The 26,062-nt window shown below is 41.0% G+C and overlaps 1 protein-coding gene across 1 annotated transcript in view; it reads right to left on the reverse strand.

Annotated features, from left to right (window-relative positions):
- LOC138634450 (cGMP-dependent protein kinase 2) overlaps positions 1-21,015 on the reverse strand; it is a 35,062-nt gene extending 14,047 nt beyond the window's left edge. Inside the window, exons 1-12 of the mRNA XM_069721380.1 lie at positions 20,894-21,015; positions 17,258-17,623; positions 15,809-15,975; positions 15,374-15,487; positions 14,800-14,905; positions 13,405-13,468; positions 13,205-13,282; positions 12,167-12,261; positions 9,801-9,869; positions 5,118-5,216; positions 4,779-4,926; positions 1,526-1,662 (exon numbers count right to left, since the gene is read on the reverse strand). Of these exons, the coding sequence (XP_069577481.1) occupies positions 1,526-1,662; positions 4,779-4,926; positions 5,118-5,216; positions 9,801-9,869; positions 12,167-12,261; positions 13,205-13,282; positions 13,405-13,468; positions 14,800-14,905; positions 15,374-15,487; positions 15,809-15,975; positions 17,258-17,623; positions 20,894-21,015 (1,565 nt within the window). The remainder of the gene's footprint in view (positions 1-1,525; positions 1,663-4,778; positions 4,927-5,117; positions 5,217-9,800; positions 9,870-12,166; positions 12,262-13,204; positions 13,283-13,404; positions 13,469-14,799; positions 14,906-15,373; positions 15,488-15,808; positions 15,976-17,257; positions 17,624-20,893) is intronic.
- Between the last annotated feature and the right edge of the window lie 5,047 nt (positions 21,016-26,062).

The raw sequence follows: 26,062 nt of genomic DNA on the forward strand, positions 1-26,062 counted from the left end.
ATCTTACATTAAAATGCTCCATTTCACTTTTTTAAAACTAAACTCAACAAAAATGCAGTTGTGGATAAATTTGTTGGAACCATTTCAGAAAATATATAATTTTCTATATAATTTGAAACTGATGAAAGTAATTCACCTCCATGATTGTTGATTCAATTTAGATTTTTGATTTCACAGAATTATTTTAAATAACAAAACAAATGAAAAAGGCAATTAAAAAAACGATAGGACGGATAGGATGTAAAGTCATATTTGTTGCACATCCTTTAGAGGCAATCACCGCAAACAAGCTGTTTCTGAAGCTCTCAATAAGACTTCGGCGTCTGTCAACAGGTTGTTTGACCCACACTTACAGAGACATCTATGTTTACATACATGTTTGATAGGATTCAGATCAGGACTCATAGTCCAGTGCTTTGTTTTTAGCCATTCTGCGTTGATTTTAGCTGTGTTCTGGGTCATTATGCCATTAAGGACCCGTGACCCATGACTGAGGCCGAGCTTCTGACACTGGGCAGCATGTTTGACAGTCTTGAGATTCCTTTGTGGCCTTCGTCTGTAAGTCACAGCGAAGCAGCCCTGATACAGAACTGAACTGCCTCTGGTTTTCACAGTAGGCATCGTCTCGTCCCGCAAAAGGAAATTCTCCCAGAAACATAGTGGCCCGTCAATATTCAGCAAATTTAGAAAATTCTTCTCAGGGTCTTGTCACTCTGGTCATCTTCCCTGAAAACCACGGCGCTCAAAAAGCAACATATTCAAATTCACCTCATATCTACTTGGAGGTTTCCTTGGTTCTTTATCTACCATTACAACTATCCTTTTTCTCAATCCAGACGCACTAAAGGCATGAAGGTATACATAACAGAATTACTTTTAACATCATTACTTTTTTGGAAGAATGAAGCATTGTTTTTCAATTAATTTATAAGGGTACCAACAAATATATATCCATGAATGTATGGCTTCTTTTGGTTCAGAAAGGACCACTAAAAGATTGCAGATTATTGATTACTAATGCTGATGATGCTGATGTTTACTCCATAGATTTTACAGCCCACGAACACTGAAACTTCCTGCAGTCTCAGAATTAATCTTTCTGTGAGATGTCACAAAACCTCAGAAATGATAAGGAAGAGTGGAAGAATATTAAGAGTGTAATATTATGAATGGGAATTATTATGGGAGTCTGAACATCCCACTTTGGCTGAACTTTTCTTCCTGAATGAGAGTCAACAGACCGCTTACTCAAGGCCTCTGTTTTTTAAAGTCATAGTCTCATTGGATCTGGGAAGTATTCTTCCAGAAGGAATCGTAGAAACTACTTTGAGTAACCAACACACTGATCAAATCCCACTTGTATCTCCTATTTAAAGATTACAAAATGTTTGGAGACCAATTTGTGTACTTATTAATGCATTTTCTGCTCTAAATCTAAAAAAAATATGAAAACAAACTGAACATAATCTTATTTTGAGGTGGCTGCTTTTGAAAAGAGCCTGAATGTGTAATTTGTGTTCCAGACCTTATGATAAACACTGAGTTTGTTTGCAGAAGGATATTTTTCTCAGAGTAGATGTGCTCCTGCTGTCTGGTGTCCACAATGTGCTTCTTCTTAATGCACTTCAAAGCAAATGTGGTGTTCTCATCCTTCAGCTTCACCTGAGGAACAGCAGAGAGGAGCTCATTAAGCAAAGCAAGACACTGACATACGATGTGAGTTAAAACCCTGACAAGACATGTACAGTGCATCCGGAAAGTATTCACAGCACTTCACTTTTTACACATTTTGTTATATTACAGATTTATTCCAAAATGGATTAAATTCATTTTTTCCCGCAAAATTCTACACACAATACCCCATAATGACAACATGAAATACATTTTTTTGAAATTTTTGCAAATCTATTAAAAATCAAAAACGAAAAAAATCACGTACATAAGTATTCACAGCCTTTGCCAATTGTGCAATTCTGTGCTAGGCTATGTTTACAACAATACTATAAGAAGACGGTCAGGGAGAGTCAGGAGGTCAGACTTCAGACTTCGTGAACTGACACATACTTTGTTGTGGTCAGGGAAACATAGTCTGGACCCAGAGCTCTGTAAACTGATTATTCTGTTGCTGTTAAATAAATATCTTGAAGCCTGACATCTTCTCCTATTGCCTCATTAAAGAACACGCAGGACTGGGGGCTGACACATGTTGGCTTTGTACTAGCAGGAGCCCGAGTCCAACACATTACACTCAACATTGAGCTCAGGTGCTTCCTGTTTCCACTGATCATCCTTGAAATGTTTCTACAACTTGATTGGAGTCCACCTGGTAAATTCAGTTGATTGGACATGATTTGGAAAGACACACACCGTCTATATAAGGTCCCACAGTTGACATGTCAGAGCACAAACCAAGACATGAAGTCCAAAGAATCGTCTGTAGACCTCAGACAGGATTGTATTGAGGCTCAGATCTGGGGAAGGGTACAGAAACATTTCTGCAGCATTGAAGGTCCCAATGAGCACAGTGGCCTCCATCATCTGTAAATGGAAGAAGTTTGAACCACCAGGACTCTTCCTAGAGTCGGCCGCCCGGCCAAACTGAGCGACCGGGGGAGAAGGGCCTTAGTCAGGGAGGTGACCAAGAACCCGATGGTCACTCTGACAGAGCTCCAACGTTGCTCTGTGAAGAGAGGAGAACCTTCCAGAAGGACAACCATCTCTGCAGCACTCCACCCAGCAGGCCTGTATGGTAGAGTGGACGGACAGAAGACACTCCTCAGTAAAAGGCACATGACAGCCCACCTGGAGTTTACCAAAAGGCACCTGAAGGACTGTCAGACCAGGAGAAACTAAATTCTCTGGTCTGATGAAACAAAGATTGAACTCTTTGGCCTGAATGCCAAGCGTCATGTTTGGAGGAAGCCAGGCACCGCTCATCACTTGGCCAATACCATCTCTACGGTGAAGCATGGTGGTGGCAGCATCATGCTGTGGGGATGTTTTTCAGCAGCAGGAACTGGGAGACCAGTCAGGATGGAGGGAAAGATGAATGCAGTGATGTACAGAGACATCCTTGATGAAAACCTTCTCCAGAGCGCTCTGGACCTCAGACTGGGGCGAAGGTTCATCTTCCAACAGGACAACGACCCGAAGCACACAGCCAAGATAACAAAGGAATGTCTTCGGGACAACTCTGTGAATGTCTTTGAGAGGCCCAGGCAGAGCCCAGACTTGAACCCGATTGAACATCTCTGGAGAGATCTGAAGGTGTCTGTGCACTGACGCTCCCCATCCAACCTGATGGAGCTTCAGAGGTCCTGCAAAGAAGAACAGGAGAAACTGCCCAAGAATAGGAGACAAGCTTGTAGCATCATACTCAAAAAGACTTGAGGCTGTAATTGCTGCCAAAGGTGCTTCAACAAAGTATTGAGCAAAGACTGTGAATACTTATGTACGTGTTATATTTTCCTTCTTTATTTTTAATAGATTCGCAAAAATGTTAAACAAACTATTTTCACTTTGTCATTATGGGATATTGTGTGTAGAATTTTGAGGAAAAATTTTAATTTAATCCATTTTGGAATAAAGCTGTAATATAACAAAATGTGGAATAAGTGAAGCGCTGTGAATACTTTCCGGATGCACTATATATTACAATTGTTAACTAGCTCAATATGTGAAGAAAGTCATTTATATTAAAATCAACCGATGTGCTGAGAACAATACTCTTGACCGGGTGGCTGTGGCTCAGATGGTAGAGTGTTTCCTACTAATCATAGGGCCGAGTGTTCCCTGATCCCTGATTCATCCTTTCTGGTCATGTGAGCAAGACACTGAACTCCAGCTTGCTCCTGATGACAGTGGGGCACCTTTCACGGCAGCTCTGCCTGCTTTGGTGATTATGTGAGTGGGTGAATGGAAAACAGTGTAAAGAGACTGCTAAAGTGATAAAGCGTTATATAAGTGCAGACCATTTACCTGACCTGAAATAAAAGAATCCTTTTTTTCTCTCTCAATTTGCTTTAAATCTATAGACCAATCACATATTTGTGTTGTTCCATGCAGTCGATTTGGAATTTTAAAGGTGCACTCCTTTAATTTAATCTGTCAGTCAGTTTACTTTTTACGAGGAGGCCTACACGGCCTGCAATAATGGATGCAAAATGTGGCTTATATTAATAATTCTGATGATTTCATCAAGATTAATAAAGGAGTTGTATATTGAGAAATTTAGGAATATTTTTGAAGTTTGACACTTACTAAGCACTAAAAGTCAACAAATGTCTTTCTTACTTCATTAACCTTATCATGAAATAATTAATTTCTGGAATATTTACTACAGTTAGATGCAGTTGCTGCACTGTTCTATTCTGCTCCTGAAAGCTAAAATCAAATTTCAAAATTTCAAAAATTTCAAAAATTTCAAAAATTTCAAAACATCAAATAGCCATGAGAGGCATCAGAGGTTTCATACAACCTCATTACATTTGTTGTACCTGTAACAGAGCTTTAATGTACTTCAGCACAATGATCTTATACTGTATCTTTGGAGGGTTTAGGGTCATGTTGTAGGACATTTTCACCTGTCCTGGACCCCATGGTATCCCGACACAAATGAAGCAGTTTGTCACTTTGGTTTTGGAGATATACTTTTCACTCATCTGTTTGGTATGCTGGAATCCTTTTATGCTCAAACAATAAGGCCAGTAAACAAGACTCATCTGAAGCTGATTAATAACAGGTGATAATTAGGGCAATATAGTGTTGCTACTACTCACCAGCTTTACACGACCAAATCCTCCCATGCCCAGTGTAGCTATGACCTCGAGTTCCTGAAAAGGCTGGTGTGCAGGCAAGAGGGCGATCCTCTCCCTCAGCCTCCTCAGCTGCTGAACTTCTGCAGAGTCAATCTGAGGTGAGAGGGGCCTGAAATATCAATAGCAGGGGACAACGGATTGCATTTGGGCCCTTGCTTTTAGGCCTACACTGATACACCACTAAAATTGGAAATGCAGTAATGACTTTGAAATGCAGTCTGCTTCCACCATTGTCACCTTCCAGGGAGTCTTAACATTTATTTATCTGTTTGTTGTATCATCCACTCATTGTTCACTCACAGGGCATGTCTTCTCTCATCACTCCTGGAAAGCTCTTCCACATATTGCTTCAGGTAAGCCTGGAGCTCCCCATAAGTTCCTACCATTTGGTTGAAACTTCTGGAAACAAAGGCAAGAAGCAGAACAATTTATATTTTATGAGTGTGCATGGTGAGTCCCGGATCCTCAATATTTTTATTTTTTTTGGTAGAAAGTTTAGCAAGGCTGTTTTCCAAAACAATGGCCTCAACACCCTCTCACTACGGTTGCATGTTCACGTGGAAAGTCCGACACAATAAGTGTTTTTCAAAACCATTAACATTTTGCTGGGAGTGGGTTGTAAAACCCTCCAGCACCAAGATGCCAGATGTTCATCCGATGCGTTCAGCGGGCTGCTGAACTCCCTGCACTCAGACCCTGCCCCTACCAAAAAACAATTGTGTTTCATCAATAAATGGTTAAACTTGATGCAATGTCTTGACTGAAATGTAAGTAAAAAAAAAAAGAATACAATGATTTGTAAATCATATAATCCCATATTTAATTGAAAATAGACCAAAGACAACATGCCAATATACATCTATTTTGAATTTGATGCCAGCATTACATCTCAAAAAAGTTGTAACGGGCAACAAAAGATGGGAAAACTTGTGTAATCCTAAAAAAAAGTAAAAGAAAACACCTGGTGGAAAATGTCACAACTCATTACCTTACCTGGCAACAGATCAGTAACATGATTGGGTATAAAAGATGATTTCAGAGAGGCAGAGTCTCTCAGCAGTGAAGATGGGGAGAGGTTCACCACTCTGAAAGACTGTTGGAAAATAGTTGAACAATCTAAGAATAATGTTCCTCAACGTAAAACTACAAAGAATTATTGGATTTCATCGTCTACGGTTCATAATATCATTAAAAGATTCAGAGAATCTGGAGAAATCTCTGAACACAAGGGACAAGGCTGGAAACCAATATTGGATGGTGGTGATCTTCGGGCCCTCAGGCAGCACTGCATTAAAAACACACTATTCTGGAGTGGAAATCACTGCATGGGCTCAGGAACACTTGTGAAAACCATCGTCTGTGAACACAGTTCATCGCTGCGTCCACAAATGATATTAAAACTCTCCAAAGAAGAAACCAGATAGAAACATGATCCAGAAACACCGCCGCCTTCTCTGGACCGAGATCATTGAAGATGGACTGAGGTGAAGTGGACAACTGTCCTGAGGTCTGATGAATCAAAATGTTTGATTCTTTTTGGAAATCACTGTTATGGGAATGACAGGAAATGGAAAAGATCAGGTTTATTGGAAACAGGTTGGGTAAAGGTTAATGTCCAAGATGGAGGTGGACTGGACATCCAAACAACCCTGGACTTGGCCCGTGCTACCAGGTAGTGTTGGTGACGTTGAGGGCTGCTGGGCAGCGGAGAGTTTGTGACATTATTCACTGGAGGGAATGCAGCAGAGTAAAGACAACCGGAGGTCACTGCAGGGCAGCAAAGGGCCGATTGGACGGGCAGGTGAGTACAGAAGACCGGAGGACTGCAGGTGAGTACAGAAGACCGGAGGACTGCAGGTGAGTACAGAAGACCGGAGGACTGCAGGTGAGTACAGAAGACCGGAGGACTGCAGGTGAGTACAGAAGACCGGAGGACTGCACAGAAGACCGGAGGACTGCAGGTGAGTACAGAAGACCGGAGGACTCCAGGTGAGTACAGAAGACCGGAGGACTGCAGGTGAGTACAGAAGATCGGAGGACTCCAGGTGAGTACCGTCAGGCTGGGAGATGAGGCGTCTGGAGGATCCAGTGTCCGAAGAGGTGAGTACAGCCACAGCTAGGTCAGCACGGCAGGGATCCAGGTGAGTCGAGCTGAGGCCTAACTTCAGGCAGAGAGCCGCAGGCATCTGTTCAAGCTGGCTTGCAGGTATTCCTCTGGAGTAGACAGACTTGGACAGGACGGCTGGCAGAGCGCTCATGGAGACGGGTTTCAGGAAGGAGATGTGGAACACAGGGTGGATCCTCAAAGAACTGGGGAGCTTGAGCTTAACAGAGACTGTATGAATTACTTCTTCAACAGGGAATGGACCAATGTAGCAAGGAGCAAGCTTACGGAATTCTGTCTTGAGGGGATGTCTCTGGTGAATAGACACATTTTCTACCCGGTAGAGACAAGCAGGAACTAGATGGCCGTCCGCTAACAGCTCATTGTCCTCTACGGAGTGCAGGAGGGCAGCCCTAATCCAAGTAGGACTAAACCATACTCCGTACATAAAGGTGAAGGCTTAACTTCAGGCACAGAGCCATGGGGACAGGCAGCAGGTTCAAGCTGGCTTGCAGGTATTCCTGCGGAGAGTAGACAGACAGCTGGCAGGAATCTGACGGTTGAGCTGACAGAGATGGTGTGGAGGACTGCAGCAGGTTGATTAGTGAGATTGATATCAGCATTTTACAAAATAAAGCCACTTGTGCCAGGAGTGAACCAGGGAGGAACCTGCAGAAGGTGACACCCACAAGGCGAGCCCACACAGACACGAGACAAGGACTAACACCAAATAAAGACAAACAGGAAGACAGGGGAAGATGAGCAGGGAATCATTTGGCCTGAAGAAGAGAGGGACCATCCAGCATCTGCTGCCACCCAGACGTCTTTTTAAGTGATGCCCTTGCTTAATTCAGCAAAACAATGCCAAACCACATTCTGCATATAATTCAGCAGCATGGCTCTGTAGTAGAAGAGCCATGGTAAACTGGCCTTCTGCAGTCCAGACCTGTCACCCATTTAAAAAATGCGGGGTATCAGGCAAGAATGAGAAATTTCACTTTCAAAACTCCAGAAACTGGTCTCCTCAGTTCCCCAACGTTTCCAGAGTGTTGTTAAAAGAGCTGATGCAGCTCAGTGGTGAACATGATCCTGGAACAACTTTATAGAGACGTGTTGCCGACATCAAATTCAAAATGAGCAGATATTTTTTATAAAACAAAGTTTCTCAGTTTCAACATTTGATATGTTGTCTTTGGTCTATTCTACCTAAATAATATGGAGCCCAAGCCCTTACCATACACCACAGGGGTCCCAAGGAACCCCGGAAGCCCGCTGCCTACTTGATCTTCATAATAACTCACAATAGAGTTCAGGAATAGGCTGTGCAACCACCATTTTAAGAACATTTTTCACTCTGTTCTTTGATCAGTTTAAAATGTCACGTTACAATCACTTATCCATACTTGAAATCCACCGGTTGGTTATGATCTGTCTTGATTTCAATCCTAATGTTTTCTATATGTTGTTTAGCCACTGGCAAGTAGTATGCCGGGTTAAAGGTTTGTGTAACTACGTTTCCAAAACTTCCCTGTATCTGAATCGTTCCTAAGAGTGGAGCACCCACCACCTGGTGACGGACCACATCAGAATAACAGAGAAGATGAGAAACACCCGTCTTTATGTCTACTGGATGGGGAGCAGCAATTTTGTAGAATGTGGGTGGTTCCACACCCATCATGTAAACTAGAGGTGGAAAAAAAATCTCAAATGATATTCCCCTAATGCATTGAATTCCCATTTCTTTTGAACCTCACCAAAGTGTATAACTATATCGACGTTCACTAGTCTAAGATGGTTGTTCAACTCAGTCTTGAGCAGATTCACATCGTTGTAATATTCCCCTTTGAACCTTCGACGGTTGACTACACTCTCTGTCTGGGTCTCTAGGGTTCTTCCTCCACTCAGTTTGTCTTTAGGTGGGATATCAGTACTGTCTTGGTGTAATCAGGCTGTCCACATTGCCAAGTATTTTAGTCAAGTACTCCTGTAACATATAGCATACCAAAATACATGCATATAATGCAATAAACACATAAAACACACACACACACACACACACACACACACACACACACACACACACACACACACACACACACACACACACACACACACACACACACACACACACTGAACACAACAATTAAGCAACATGAGATCCTAATAGTTCTCTTTCTGCTAATCCACATACGATGATTAAACAGTTGTCATGGCGAGTGGCGGCTAAACTAAAATCCAATGTTTTGTCATCCATGCATATATGTATGAAGGCTTGACAAACTGACTCTGACACTTACCCTACTTCTGAATTGACTAATCCTGAGATAGTGAACAAACTCAGGATTGAATATACTCTGATCTATTGTTGTGGAGCCTGCGTTAACAGTGAGTGTGGTGAATTCAGAAAGATTTCATCAACAGAGGTTGAATGTCACGATTCACCATGGCAACAGACACAGATTCCTTTGAGTTCTGATGTAGGCAGAAATATTAACTATGTGCAAAGTTTAGATTGTGTAATCTAATCCAATGTGAACTCTGCAAATAAATCATGTTTAGCAAACACAGCACGTGCCACAAAAGAGACTGTTGAGATCTGAGAAAAGAGTACAAAAAAATAAATCACTATGTAAGTTTCTAACAAACTGTTAAATGTACTGTATTTCATACTTGTTCGTTTGTAACCTGACGGGGAGAAAACACAGGTAGAAGCAACGGAAGATGAAATTCAAGCACTGAAGAGACCTTCAGAAGAACTCGGCTCATAAAGGGGACCAATCCACTATTATCAAGGATCCAAATTGACTTGAATTCAAGGCTGAAGATATATGGGAACTGTAGATAAAAACACGCCATGCAAATAATATCCAGCTACTCACTCTCTGTCCACCACCAGGCAGTGTGTGTCGTTCTCATTGCAGATGATGTTAGCCGAGCGAACATCTTCACTGTAAACATGGAGAAACAGCTCAGCAAGACACAAACAATACAAACCCACATGTACACGCAGATATTTGTGCAGTGTGATGAAACATGTCCTCTTCAGCATACATGTTTAATCAGTTCACAGCATCGATATGATCAGCTGGTGCTGCTAGGTATGTTAATGTTACACAGTGACATGAACGTTCATCTGTATTGTTTGCTGTGTTCCTAAAGCACAAGTGTTGTTCTGAATATTTGGAAGGGAGGATTTCTTCCTGTCTCCAAAATAGTACAGTCAACAAGTGTCTCCACAGGAAGTGGAGGCGTTGGTGGGCTTTCTTGGTGAGAATTTTGGGCTTTGTAATTCATGATTGGCCTGTTGTCTGTGAAGTGGCGTTTCTCATCACCTGCTCTAAAGGCAGCATCCCGGGTCTTCAGGAGAGTGCGGACCTCTCCAGTCATCTGTGGTTTCTGATTGGAGTGCACACACAGTCTCAGTCACCGTGACATCATCAGTGTTGATGTAATCCATCACAGTCTCTGTGCACTCTTGCAGGTCAGAGTGGTGACTGTGAGTAGCTGCCTCTCTGAAGACGTTCCAGTCTGTGGTTTCAAGGCAGTCCTGAAGTGTTGAGGTGCTTCCCCTCTGGCCAAACTCAAATGTGTTTCCTGACTGGTTTAACCAGTTTCACTCGAGGTCTACATGCAGGCGTGAGCATAATAGAGATGTGGTCTGAGGAGCCATGGTGGGCCAAGGGGAGGCCTTGTATGCCTCCTATACGCTGGTGCAGGCCTTGTCCAGTGTGTTGTTTCTTCTAGTTCTTCAAAGTTTCTTTGGCGAGATTGTCTTTAGGTTGGCGTGGTTGATGTTTCCCAATACAATGAAAAATGCATCAGGGTGTGCAGCTTGCTGCTCGATGATGCCGTTGTTCAGTGCCTCCTCTGAGTGATCTTATTCTGTCAGCTCTGTGGAGACAGAGTCCGTCCAATGTCCGCAATGTTTTCATACTGCCAGCTTTGCGTAAAGGCAAAGACACAACAGTCTCTTATCTCACACCGAGTGGTCCTCTGCAGTCTCTGGTAATCCAGTTTGTTGTCCAGTGAGCATACATTCACCAGCAGAATGAAGGGTCCAGCCAGACGGTGCAGGCCAGCCTGGATACCTCCGGCTTCTCTTACAGCGCTTACTGAGCTTCCTCCTCCTGCTCGTACAGAGTCGGTTAGGTTCTAGCTATAGACTCGGATAGCTCAGGAGGGGCGCGACTGACAGGCGGGACTACCAGGGTCGATCAAGCCGGGAGCAGGAACAGGAAGCAGGTATGGAACAGGACGATGAGCCAGACGTGGAGCAGGAACAGGGCGAGGAGCAGGAGGGACAGTGTCGGAGGCTGGTGGCTTGGCGTCGGTGGGCCGCCTGGGAGCGGGACCTCTGGGACGCTGGGCACCACGTCGTTGCCTTGTTATGGGGACCTGCCTAATGGCCAGCCATGTTCCCCACAATGCTGACTCAATGGTGGTTGAAGGCCCAGAGGCCGAGGACTCTAAGGCTGAAGCAACGGCTGGAGGGTCTGCAGTGGCTGCAGGGTGTGAAGGCTCTGAAGTGGGCAGTGACGCCAGCAGGTCTGAAGCCGACTGGCACAGAAACTGGATTAAAGTCAGAGGCTTCAGATTTAAACAGACATGATGGCTGCAGGTATCTTGTAAAAAAAAAAGCCTCCAAACACTCCAAACATCATGTTATATACGGCTTTAGCAACTGTGGGAAGTATTATTAACTCGGGCGTAAAAGACCCTATCCTTTCCATGAGAGTTAGCGCAGCCAGCTGGCGGTCAATGTGTGTCTAATGAAGGTCTGAACAAAAAATCTCAAATCAATCTCACTCCTTTACTTTGGTGAGCCTCAGGGAGAGATGAGAACGAGTCCGTGGATACGGGCTCCATGTTTGCTGAGTTCCTACTGTTGGGTTGACAAAGGTACAAGAAGCAAACCAAGACTAGGGCTGATCTGACTAAAGCTAGAGGCTTAACATAAGTAACAAAAGAAAACCAAGCAAAGATGCAGATACAACTGAGAAACAAACTCAAATTCACAGAAGGGAAAACACACGAAGCACACTGCAGCTAAACTGAACTCAACACAACAAACTGACCAGGAGGAAAAGAAAACCAGGGGAATATATACAGACAGAGGTAATTGGTAGTGAGTGTAGCTGTAGCCGATTAGGAAACAGGAAGCAGGTGAGGCGGGTGTGGAGGGCAGGTAACAGCAGCTGAGTTGGGTTTTAAAGTCAACTACCGTATCCTCCTCTGTTGTCACTACCTGATAAGAGCTTTCTCTCCAAAGTAGTCACCGACTCCCAACGTCTTGATTTCCTGAGGTTCGGCAAAGCCTTCTGTGCTCTTAGTGACGATGACCTACACGTTTAAAACAAAAGATAGAGGATGAGGCGCAGCGCTAATGTTTGACTTATCACTGTTATATTGCTATTTGTTGTTGTTCATTTTAATCATGGAATTGAGACAATTTTTTTCAGTTTAAGGATTCATTTGATCTTAAGTTATCTTAATTAAAAGTATGCTTATATTGGGAGATGAGGATGATTAAGTAAAAAGCTTAAACTGTCATAATTTTTTTATATTATTGGCTGTATGGGATTTCAGTTTTGTGAAGTTGTCATGTTCAATTTAATCAAATTCAGTTTCTTTCAAGTGTAAAATCACCATGCAGCATGGTCTCACAAAATAACAGCAAAACAAAAATAACCAAAACCACATAAAAAGTGTTAATGATTTTTAAAAGTGGTAACCTGGGATATTGCAGCAAGACTAAGGGATGAGTCCATCTTAACCATAAGCTTTACCAAAAAGGAGCGTTTTAAGTTTACTCTTGAAGCTAAAGAAGATTTCTGCCTCTCAAACACAAACTGGGAGCCTGAAACAAGATGTTCCTAATTTTCTTTATTTTCTCAAGATGGAGAAAAGCCGTCATTAAGACTTGCACGATAATATAATTTTGGACAACCAAAGTTGATATTTTGTTTTCTTCAAAACAAAACCGAGACCTGTTTTTCATGCGTGCTGCGTGCGGTTTCCAGCTAAAATATACATGGAAAGGATGTGTGATCACATGTTGGACTGCAGTGTTGGGTTGCTGCTGTTGTATCTCTATAAATCGTCTCTACTCATTTGGTTTTTGTCCACAATATTTACAAGATATTTGATCTCTGAGTACCGGTTTGCTGTTTTGTTTAAGATTTACTCTGGAGGGAGTTGGTTGACTTCGAGGATGTTGTAGTCCTTACAGAAATGATATTTTAATGAAGAGGGCATGTTTGGTAAGATTGTGTAGATATCTCACCTCTCCTTTTGCGATAATAAAGAAAGTATTCCCCTCTTCACCCTCTCGAATAATGTACTCCCCTTTTTCAAAATAGTCCTACAAAGACAGATGGTGAGTCATTTATTTAGATACAGTCTCAAACATTAAACTGAAACGACTACGGCACATAATTGGATAAACGCAGGAAAAAAGAACGCGGTGAAGTAGAAAATACTCACCACTTCAAGACAATCAACAATCTTGGCTAGTTTCTCCTCCGGCAGTTCTTGGAGCAGAGACACACTTGCAAAGAAACAAACAAACCTTCAGTACAGATCCTGATACATATCTTAGTCACCATTTATGACACAGTTACTGGAGCAGCACACAATATTTTTTGTATTAGCAATTGCAGTTCTATTTATTAACATTACAACTTAAAAGTTATCATGATGATATCTGGAAAAACTTCCAGACATCTTTTTCTATGATGAAATTAAAGTCATTTTGACAGAATAATCCAGATTAGTTTGATAAATATCTGTGTTTGCACATGTGTATAAAAACATAAAAAAGTATCTGGAGTTAAACAAGAACTGAAAGTAGTGTTTTCACTGCATAGTGAATTTGAGGGCTGCTTGTCTTGTTGCTGTCTGCTAACTTTACCAAACCTGACCAATAATCAGGTTATTAATAATAATAACCTGAAAATAATCAAAATACAAATCTAGTCTGTAAACTGCATCTTTAAAACTCGACTCAACTAAATATGAAAGTCACTTTTTAACTCTGACACCTGAATCCCACCTGATATTGGAAGCTATAACATATTTTCTGACAACATTGTGTGTATTTTGAATGAAGAAGCAGACATCAGGTATCACAGGTGTTTTCTGAATGCTGCATACGTTCTCGATTTGGTGAAGACATTTGATTTTCTGTATCTTGAACGTGTTTTCTTAAGCTGCAGTGCACTTTGCTCTCAGGGTGACTGTAGTGCAGCGGTCGCCAACCTTTTTCACATATTTTGCCATAATAAATTGTCCGAGGGTTATTTATGTTTAGTAACATCTACTAACATAGCTGAGCTCCACCCAAACCCTTGTTGCTTGGCCTGCGCTCCAATGCAGTTAATCATCTCAACAAGCTTATTCACCTTCTCTGTTCGTAGAGCGCTTCGAGCTGGAAAGTCACATGAAAAATTGCTGTAAACTTTGGAGGAGTGACGCTCAACGTTACATCTTTTACTGACTGACATGCTCGGACCCCAAATTACCGCAAATGCACGTTTACCGCAGGATCCTGCAGCTGTTAACCTGTGTCCAAGTCATATAACGGAATTATAACCTAAAATTTGGGTTGGGTAGGGCAGTCAAAGTTCAAGAACAATATCATTTAATACAGGAATTAGAAATTGTTCCTAATGTTTGCATACTAAGGAGCAGTTACCCAAAAGTTACAGCAGCACAAATGTTACAAATTAACATTTGCCTCAACAGATCTTAAACTGCACTGACAAAATGCAATAGCTTGCCAAGTCTGAACTAGAACTACACACCTGGAGTGTCCTGCCAACCTCTTAACAATACTTTTAGTTCAAAATATACACATCGAACCCGTTGGGGTTTTTGTACCTGCGCAGAAAGCTGAAGTACTCCTTATGTCTGGCCTGTGTGGTTCGCATCATAATGGTCTGGAAGGACTGGCGGTCCAGTGCCCAGATGTGAGACGGGGAAACAGCTAAATGGGAGCAGAACAATTAACGACTCATTATTTCATCATCACTGTAGAGGAAAGTTAACGGTAATTCAAAATAAATTGTTTCATTTTATAGTACTCAGAGATGCATGCAGTAACCCCACAGCTGATAAAACTAACTGTTTATTACATGATTTGGGTAAAATTTCAGATCTTTTTTTTTTTTTTAGGTATTTTGGCAGTGCTACTATCACACTCCATATTATACTCTGGGAAAATGTAATAATGCATACTTTTCATAACCATTTCTTCCACCATCACTCTTAGTTATGCGAGTTGTGTTCCACTTCATAAATTCATATGCCAAAATAAGCAGTCATGTACCCGTTGTTTAAATATTATTCAATAAATATTACTATTTGGCAAAACTTGTATGTAATCCCAAAGAAGAGACATTAAGAACCATAATTGGTTTGGTCTTATTTAAGTGTAAATGCTGCTGTCACTCACCTTTAACTGTGGCTGTTCTTTTACAGTTGTAGAGTATGGCCAGCTCTCCAAACGCTGTGCCCGGCCCGATCTCCCCCAGCAGCTTTTCATTCTGGAAGACGTCCAGTAGGCCTTCTGTGTGAGGATAAAAAAACAAACATGATCAAACTCATTTTAAAGTCTAAATTTGAGATGGATTCCTGTACACCCTGCTTGTAAATATCAAAATAATAATGTTTGCCTTCATAAAAATAATATTCAACCAAATGTTTGGTGGCAACATCTGTAAAGCATGAAATGTCATTTCCCACAGTAATTTAGCACTTCAAAATCCCTAAATTACTTTTCTTACATTTTGTTTGTATACTAGCTGATAACAAAAGCAATTATTTTCTACTTTTTAATTTTCAATGTGTCGGAGGTTTCAGAGATGCAAACGTTTTGCGCTACGCCAACCTGCCAGTACGTAGAGGTAGTTCCCAGCTTCCCCCTCCTGGATGACCAGCTGTTCCTCAGTATAAACCTTCTCACACATGCAGTCCACCATCTCCCTCATGTGCTGCGGCTCCAGCTTGTTTAGGAAGTCATTGTTCATGATGGCATGGTTGATGAGCTTCCTGGTGCTTGGGCAAAAAGAAGCAGAAGTAAACCGTGTCAAGCCAAGTTGATCTATTTTGCCCAATATTACATATACTCACTTATACATTTGTTTCTAAAGGAGCAGGGAACAAATAACAGTGATGCCAGATTTGTCCAAAATCTTGTTTTCCCCTTGTATATTTGTCTCAATATTGTCGATCCATTGCCACTTCAAAGATTCTAGTTTACGTTCAAGCCATAGACCTGCTGCCAATCTCATAGTGGCTCAATCTGAATGCCCGGGAGAAGAATGGATGCTCGAATGTGTATTATGTTCAATAACAAATGTGACACGATCAGTATTATATAAGTACTGTTTTTCAGGCATGGTTGTTCTACCGCTACAATCTCTCAAATATGCTTCCTGGCTTCACGCCACTACATTATTTTCTGCCGTTCAAATTTATTCAGCAGATTTCCCTGAGTGTGTGTTTGTGTGTCCCTGATTACCACATCACACAGATGTGCTGTGCATTCAGTGAAAAGCAGCAGGCTGTTTCTGTCTGAGAGTAGTGGGCAAGCCCATAATGAGTCAGACCCTGCATTCAGATCCTGTGGCCTTTTGTTGTCCTCAGTGTCTCTCTATTATCCTGCCCTTCTAAAAAAAAACCTTTCATATGTGGGGGATATTACAAAAGCTTGCCAGGCTTCTTACATCCTTCTGCCAATTATATTCCTTTTATGTTGCTGAAGGCTGGTCAGACTGGCTTTGGTTAATGGTTTGGTTTGACGCTGTTTCTGTGGTGGTAACTTACCTTACAATAGTTAATAATGGATATTTCTATTTTCTAGATCTACCAAAGTCAACAATCCTGTTATTTTTAACGGTTGTTCTGCAGTACTCATCTGAGGTGTGATTGTCTGATTTTACTGACAGGTTCCTGCAAATGTTTCACAAGAAAAGCATTGTGAAGAAATGAGGGGCACTACCGAAACCCAAGAGGGCTTTTAATTTGAAACACATGCCAACATAACATATCTAAACAAGACTTTGAGACGTCATTATGAATCAATCAGTTGGCATATTAACATTTTATGACAACTTTGATCATCCCATTTGCTTTTATTGGCTCTAATGTGTGACTTTTGCTTTAGCGATGATGATGATGATTGAATCATCGCTAGCACTTAAAACTAGCAGTTAAACAAAGTGTTTTTTTCACATTATAATCCATTGCAACAGTAGAACGGTTCCTAGAGAACCTTTCAAGTCTTTCGTATTCAAAACATGGACTTCGTGTGACTTTCGGTGTCCTTGTTACTTACTGCGAGGGTTTGTGGATGGCCTTTGTGATGGACACGTTTGATTCTTTGGCTCCTCCACAGAAGTTCTGCGAGGTTGGCTCAGCAGAGACACCGTCTTTTGCTTTGATCCGGCGGTGGACCTCCACAGCCACCCTGTGGAAGCGGCTTGGACCCTGGTTGATAACGCTGAAGCAGCTGCAGATGGGGTGGGACAGGGCTGATGATAAGCTGCCCAGGCTTTTGTTGTAGCCAATAGCATCCTGGAGCTTTTCAACCTGAGAGATCTTGGTCTCTAGTTCCTTTCGAAGATGCTGTAGCTGAAGCTCCTTGGCTTGAAACTCTTTGTCTCGACGTGCCAGTTCTGTCTCTAGGTGGATAATCCGCAACCTGATAACCCAAATAGCTTCAGTCACCAAACGCAAAAGAGCTAAAGGCGGTCACACAAAGCCAGATTACTGCCCACAAACTCTGTATTCACAAGAACACACACGTGTGGAAAACATGGAGCAATAAAAGTTGGCCATACACCAATCAATAAATTAGGATTAAAGTTAAGATGGAGACCCGACCTCACAAAATCCTTAACCTTGAAACCAACCAGGGAAAGTCATTATTAATATAAAACAATACAGAGTTAAATGTGAAAAAAGTCAGATGAGCATTTACTACTTTTTTACCCTTAAATGCAATGTGAAGGTCCAGTGGTTTTGTAGAGTTGGTGGTTGAGTCTTTCAGCTGATTCTGAACAAACACAAGAGTGGATCAGCAGGTTCCAAGACTGCTGCTGTTTCATGTGCACAGCGCCGTGATGTGCACGGAGCAGAAGGTAGAACCCAAATGAGTACGTGTAATAAATGTAGTCATTTTATCATCATCGTTAGTTCATGTTACACAGTTTGTGAGCAGAGGTCTGTGATTTTTTACACACCTGAAACTCAAGCAGAGAGCGCAAATCAAAGTTTGTGACAAATTACTGGGGAACAGAAAGACGTAGAAGTGATCCAGATCCAGCGAGTAGAGGTGGCGGGGAGTGATAATTGTGTTGTTGTGGGAGAGAAACTGTAAGCGGGCACATTGTCATGTTGCCATGGTGCCACAGGTCACGTCATTTGCACTGAATGTTTTTTCGCAGGCGCCTCAGAAAGTCACAGAAGAACTTGATGTTGACAGTCTGACTTTGGGACGAATTCACAGTGCACAACCCCGCCGATGGCAAACAAAACCCACCTGTTTGTTTTGGACGAAGATGTCCCGCCCCTCAGAAACGCGAATGTCAATCAAAACACGTCTCCCGGCTCATTGCTGTATTGCCTTAGGCATCTTGAAGCATTTTAAGGGTCTCCGTTGCTGATTTCCACGGTTTGACACAAAATGTGATGTGACCTCTCTGCTGAAATTTCAGGTGCGTAAAACATCACAGATGCAGCCGGACCTCTGCTCACATAAATGTTTAACTCAGGAACTTGTGATTATCAAGCAGCTGAATTTGTACCACCTACTCATTCGGGTTATACCTTCCTCCTGCTCCGTGCTGCGTACCATGCACACGCACCAACAGTGGCCTATCGAGCCACCCTTGTACACTTACAGAACATCCAACAGCTTTTTCACATTTTCCTGGAGGGTTTCTGATGTTTCAGGCTTTCCAAATTGAAAATTCATCCTGGAAACTAATAGTGCATTTATTGCTGCAGCGTAGTGGCAATTGAGGCAACTATTACACTTCCCCATGAATCCTGCTCTTGGTGTGACTATTTGGACGTACTTGGACCCTCCTTCATTCAAAACACATTTGTCTGATTGGCTTTGGTTCTGAATTTAAAGGTCCAAAAATAATTCCTCCTCCGCTGGCCCAAATAAACTTTATTTACAGAGTGGTTGTCACCAAAATCCTATATTATCAAGAAAAAGGTGCTCTGTTACTGCGACTATAAGCCAAAGAGGCACACTTCAGTAAAATTGTATCTGGGTTTAGGTATAGTTATAGCAAGCCAATATTGCCACCATCATAATCTGGAAATTATAACATTACCGTCTGTAATTTTCATTCAGCAGGCTGTCATTTAAAAATATTCAGCTATTTCACTAAGTCCTCAGCTGACACCGTACTTTAGACATGATATGTGTAGTTTAGCTCGAACATATGTTTGAACAACCTTTAAATAACAGAAACTTGGCAGCTTTATTTAAAAAAAATCCCACTTCCCAAAAAGCTGGGGTGCAGTGTAAAATGTAAATGAAAAGATGAAACCCATATTTGATTAAAAATAGTTCAAAGACAACATATCAAATGCTGAAACTGAGAAATTCTATTGCTTTATGAAAAATATATGCTTATTTTGATGCCAGCAACAGGTCCGAAAAAAGTCTGGACAGGGTGAACAAAAGACTGAAGGAGTTGTGTAACGCTCAAAGAAACACCCGAATAAACAACTCACAACCAATTAGGTTAATTAGTAACAGTCTCTCAGCAGTGAAGACAGAGAGAGGTTCATCACTGTGAAAGACTGTGGACAAACAATGAAGAATAATGTTCCTCAACGTAAAACTACAAAGAATTAGTGGATTTCATCGTCTACGGTTCATAATATCATTAAAAGATTCAGAGAATCTGGAGAAATCTCTGAACACAAGGGACAAGGCTGGAAACCAATATTGGATGGTGGTGATCTTCGGGCCCTCCGTGTCCCCCCCTCCGAGCTGCTTTAGGATAAACTCAGGTGAAGTGGAAAACTTGCTTGTTATGAGAGCACTTAAAACCTTAAAAATTAAAATTAAAAATCCAGCATATGCTGCAATCCAGACAATGCTGGCTTTGCTTATTTTAAGTAAAACGATGCCCAACCACATTCTGCCCATATTTAAACAGCATCGCTCCGTAGTGGAAGAGTCCCGGTACGAATCTGACCTGCCTGCAGTCCAGACCTGTCACCCTTTTAAAAAAATTGGCACTTCATTAAATGAAAAATACGACCAAGGAGACCCTGAACTTTTGAGCAGATGAAATCCTATATCAGGCAAGAATGGGACCACATTCCACTTTCAAAACTCCAGAAACTGGTGACAGTGTTGTTAAAACAAGAGGTGATTCAACACAGTAGCAAACAGGGCCCCGTCCCAACTTTTGTGGGACATGTTTCTGCCATCAAATTATGTATTTTCAAATAACAATTTCTTTGTTTTAACATTGGATATTTATCTTTGGTCTCTTTTTAATTAAGGGTTTCCATGGTTTGCAAATAATTACATTCTGTTTTTATTTACATTTTACACAGGATCCCAACTTTTTGGGAAATAGGGTTGCACATTGTATCTGCTTAAAATAAACTACATTGGCTGGCGTCAGAGTCAAGAGTCAGTATTGGTTTTCTTTGATCAAGATAAGTCAGCTTTCTTAAATTCTTAAATTAAATGCACACAAACTATAATCTTTAGCCACCACAAATTGTTCTGGGGACTAATTTATTGCATTTTTGTACTCGTCACAGATGCATCTAAATAACCTTTTAAATACGGAAGAACTTTTACACTTATCATATAGATATTATGTCCACATAACAGCCATACAAAGATGGAATTTACACATCACATTCAACTAATTTAACATTAGTTTTTTTTTAAAATAGAGTACATATATTAATAAAGTTTTATTCTAACCTAAGGATGTCCGAGTCCAGGCCAGGAGGGTCTGTGTGGATGGAAGCAAGGCAGCTGTTCTCCTCAGCCGGTGGGGCTTTCATCGAACCATTTCCCATGGCCAGGCATTGGCTGGCCACCATAGGAATGAGCTTCAGGTCAGACCAACCACGGTGACTGTCTCAGACAAAGCTCTGCAGACAGGCAAACAGGCAAGCTTTCTTATGTAATGCCTTATTTGTTAAATGCAAAGAACTTACTATACTTCTCAATGACTCAACAATCAATGATTCTAATATATGAAAATCTGTCAAGTTGAATTAATCCTGCCAGCGCTGCCTTGAATCATCCTTGACACATACTACTCACTGCTCATAGCTGTAACTCATTATACTTTGTACGATCCAAATGTTCAAAATTTTCAACACAACAAACATCCATCACTGAATCTTTAACCTGCAGCAAGCCTCTAAATTAATGGTCTATTAATTTTGACATGATTTACTTACAGAGCGGCTGAAGAACGTGTCCAAAATGATCCGGAGGCTCTTACAAACATTCACCATGTGATCACTGCTTCTACTGCCAATTGTGTTAATGACAAGTGGATCTGCTGAGGGAGGGGGTGTGTGTGTGTGTGTGTGTGTGTGTGTGTGTGTGTGTGTGTGTGTGTGTGTGTGTGTGTGTGTGTGTGTGTGTGTGTGAGAGAGAGCGGGGGGGGTGATTTCTAATTTTATTTTCACAATTCTTTATTTAAAAGAAAATGTTACACAGCAACTATAAAACAGGATTATTTAAAAACAGTTCTCAACATTTCTCACACACACACACACATACGCACACACACACACACACGCACACACGCACACACACACACACACACACACACACACACACACACACACACACACACACACACACACACACACACACACACACACACACACACACACACACAGATCGTCCTCTGCAGATGTCTCTGTCCTCATGTAAACAGGCCTTCAGGTCCTTCCAGAGGGAATTTAAAGAGTTGTCACATGCTTGTTGTGAACATTGGAGGTAATCAGCATCGATGTAGCGGTGAAACGCTGCGTCCACTGCAAGTCAACGTGGAGCTTCACACATCTCTCCATCCAGGTCCAACTCTGTCACTCAGAACCAGTGTGATCTCCATTCAGAGGTCTTCTGGTCTCCGTCCAGAACTTTCATTCAGTCGAATCGGGCTGACAAGCTGCCACAGCACGGATGAAGCAGCGTACACTCACCATTTGAGCTCCTCTTTTATTCAACAATTATACAAATGGAACAAGTGCAAGAATAATAATAATAATAATAATAATAATAATTCCTTGAATTATAATAAGGCCTTCGCTCCACTCGGTGCTCAAACCCTAATTAACTTCTAGACTGGTGGAAAGCAGCATTGTCCGAGTCTGTATCAGCAAACTGAACCCGTCTGAGCAGAGTCGTCCCGGCTGCGCTGAGATGAGTACCGTATACAACGGATCCTCCGAGCAGCCTCGACAGTGAGCCGTGCTGTCCAACCTCTCTGTTTGAAGCAGATCACAATGGAAGTCTCCTGCATCCATTTGGGACTTCGCTCGACGCAGTGACCTCTCATCGCCGGACACTAACCGCCACAAAATAGTAAGTCCAACTGTCATTACTTCAATAAATCATTTTCCACTGCTAATGATCCTTATTGAATTCCTAATGAACAGAATTGTCACTCTTTAGGAAATCATAGATACATTAATGAAATGATTTGATCAGCTGCACTCAGCAGATCTGAGCTGAATGAGTTCATTCATTTATATTTGAGTTATTGTGTTTCAGGACTTTATGAGTGAAGATATGCATTAAAGAAGACGGTGAGAACACGCGGGACAAAAAGTCAAAGGTGCTTTTTGTAGTTCATAACTAGTTTCACCAGGCGGATCACGTGGTTAACATCCGATGGTGCATAATTACGTATCCTAGTGGCGTCGGATCCTCTGAACACCGCGGGGCTCTTTCTAAGTCCTTATGAGCTCTCCTCATGTTTCCTTGACCTCGTGATGTTTTCCACTGAGGTGAAGGAACAGAGCTCAGGAAAGGACTGAGGAGGCATTCTTTAACTGTCCCAGCACACCAGTGGGAAACAGAGCAGGAACCTGTCAAGTCTGTCGTCAATCCAGATATTAGAAATTAGCAGAGACTCGTATTAACAGTTATTATAAACATACTGATAGGTTTCATACGGCTGTAGATCGACTCATCTAAATAAATGTTACATTCACTTCTGTAATGTTGTGCAGAGACTCTTCGGGATGTGCCCTCAAAATAAATGGCAGTGGAGGTTGAGTTCAAGAAGAGGTAAGTGCAGAAAAACACATAAAACACAAAGAAAATGGGTTTCTTTATTTTGAGTCAGCGACAAATTACTTCAACTTTGTACTTACACTGAACCGAGAATCTGTCTGGCAACCAGTGATGACAGCTGTCGTTGTTTGGATTATAAAAAGTACAAATAAATTCCTTTGGACAACAAAAACAATATCGATATTGTAGAAACATTTTTTCGATTTCTTTTGGCTTTGCAGAAAAAAAACATCAAATGGAGAATATATCTCATGTTCCATTATCAATATAGGAAAACAATAAAACAAGTGTAGATAGTGCTCCATACAGGCTACACAACAGCATGCAAACTCCGTATAATGCCCACTTAGTATTCTCAGTTATTGTTCTAAAATCATAAGAAGAGAATTTGAAACCAAACAAATTATACATCAATATTTCTACTTCGATCAAAGTAACTGTGCTTATGTACAGATTATTTTTTTTACACGTATTACCTAATTTAAATAGAAACAGTCTGCCCCAAAGAAAAGATTGTGCAACTGCAGCTGTAAATACATAACCGCTTCACCTGAAGAGCTCTGCTAGGCCTCTCGATATATCTTTGTAATGCCCTTTAATAGCGTGGTCACACACAATGCGAGTTTCTAACCGGCATGTAGATGGCCATGCTTAAGATATATACAGTTGTGAAGTGGGTTTCCCTTTTTACTTTTTTTCCTGTAATTGTCTCTATTACCACACAGGACTGGACCTTGATAATATAACGATCACAGGTTTGTGTTATTGCCACCAATGTGAATAATTACAACATACCTTCTGAGTAATCATGTTTTTTGTGTATATTTAGCTGAGTGTGTGGATATAATAATAATAATAATAATAATAATAATAATAATAATAATAATAATATTATTAATAATAATAATAATAATAATAATAAACGCCTCCCATGAGCCATCAGAGCCGTGAATCGGAGTGGGCCGATCTAACTGAACCAACTGACTACAATCAAGGTAAGATGAGTTATATTATGGCTCTACTGCAGCGACAGTATACGTACAATAATCCAGTATTAAAAAAAAAGATTCGGGCCTCCTCATGTGGCTCCAAACCTCAGACTCACTGCCCCTCACAGGTTAAATCAAATCAACTTATCATCACTTCATAGACAGAAAGAGGAAATTGTCTTTGTCATTCGTAACTATAATAGTAAAAATGAGTTGAATGAGATTGATGCAGTTCATTTACAGAAAGAAATAGCTCTTTATATATTTCTTTGATCATAGTGTGAGGAACGACTACTGGGGCTCCCAGAGGGACTGGAAATTAAATCAGGGGGATGAATATGTCAAAACATTTCCAAAGACAAATCAAATAGCATAAACTTTACATCACACTGAATTAATTAGACATAAAAGTGAAAAAGGTCTGATTATAACTCTGAAGGCCTGAATCTCATCTGTTTTTTTTTGTTTTCTATCCGAGTGCATTAAAGCTGAACTGAAGAGCTCATCAAGTGAAGTTCTACATACAGACTGAAAGCCTGAACAAACCTGTCGCACAGTCCACATGCTGCTGAGTTACAGCTTTGTATGTGATACAAAACCAGCATGTCAAACGTTTCAAATACGATCTCTTTCTTTGCATTCAGAGCTGTGAAAAACACCTTTTCTGGATAAAGTTGCAAATGTTTAATCAAAAGCTCGAATGTTATGTATTTACAAAGACCCGACATTCTGTTCCGAAACCAAATTCATGCAGTAAAATCCGTGATTCCTCCTCTGCTTGAAGAGTAAACTGTTACTACTCTGAAAAATTAAAGATGCAAACAATTTGTGACAAAGCAAATCAAGAAAATAAAGTTTCATATTTGTGCAAAATAGAAATGTGAAGGCTACATAGAAAAAGAAGGTTCTATGCAGAAACTTATATGCAGGCACTCATTTTGTTACAGCAACCAGCAACGACCCAAACCTGCATCACCGTTCTGGCTTCATGTTTTAAAAATGAACTTCTTTGAGTTTCCAAACATTCGAGCAACGAGAGAAAAGGAAACGATGAGTCAGCGAGAGCTGTTGAAGTCTGTAACAAAACTTTAAAATAAATCACCGAGTGAATGCTACATTTTTTAACAGGAAAGTCGTTATTAAAAATGAACAACTACAACAAATAAAAATCTGATGTTATCAGCTCTGAATTATGTTAATGTTCCCGTTCGTATGATGGCTGAGAGCTCAGGGCACTGCAACATGGGAGATCATGCAAGTCGACAGAGAAAATGCAAGCAGATTTATGCAATCTAATATACAAAACACAGTTAAATAAATCATCAACTCAACAAAACAAAATCTAAAACAATTAACCAGACAAGGAAGAGGCTTACAAAACAGTGAAGGTGAGAACTTTCTTTCTTTGCTCACGTGTCTTTTTCTGGTGCTGCAGTACTTTGACGTCTGTTGGTCACCATGCGTTCCTCCGTCTAACTATTTTCATTCACACTTTTGTTTTAAATTGAAAAATTCCTAATTGTTACATCTCAATAACTAAATAGTTTTTGTAAGTACACCTGCACCTGTTAACTTCTTCAGTTTCTTTCCATTTCAAACTACTTGACTCAAAAACTGGAAAAAACAAAAACAAACAACAAATAAAAATAACAGCATTTTGACCCAGGTCTGTTTATACGGCGGCTGTCCACATGACGTAAGGAATGCTTCTGTACATTTGATTCTTATTGAAACAGGACATCTTTTTCTCATGTGAAATTCTGACAAAGGGCATTTTTTTGGATTATTTGCACGTACAGTGAGATACGGTAAATATTTAGATGCAGGTGTTTTAGTTGAA

The sequence above is a fragment of the Brachyistius frenatus genome, unplaced genomic scaffold, assembly GCF_029030835.1.
Source record: "Brachyistius frenatus isolate BFR_SWC_R1_liver_20210118 unplaced genomic scaffold, ASM2903083v1 Contig_262, whole genome shotgun sequence".
NCBI lineage: Eukaryota > Metazoa > Chordata > Actinopteri > Embiotocidae > Brachyistius > Brachyistius frenatus.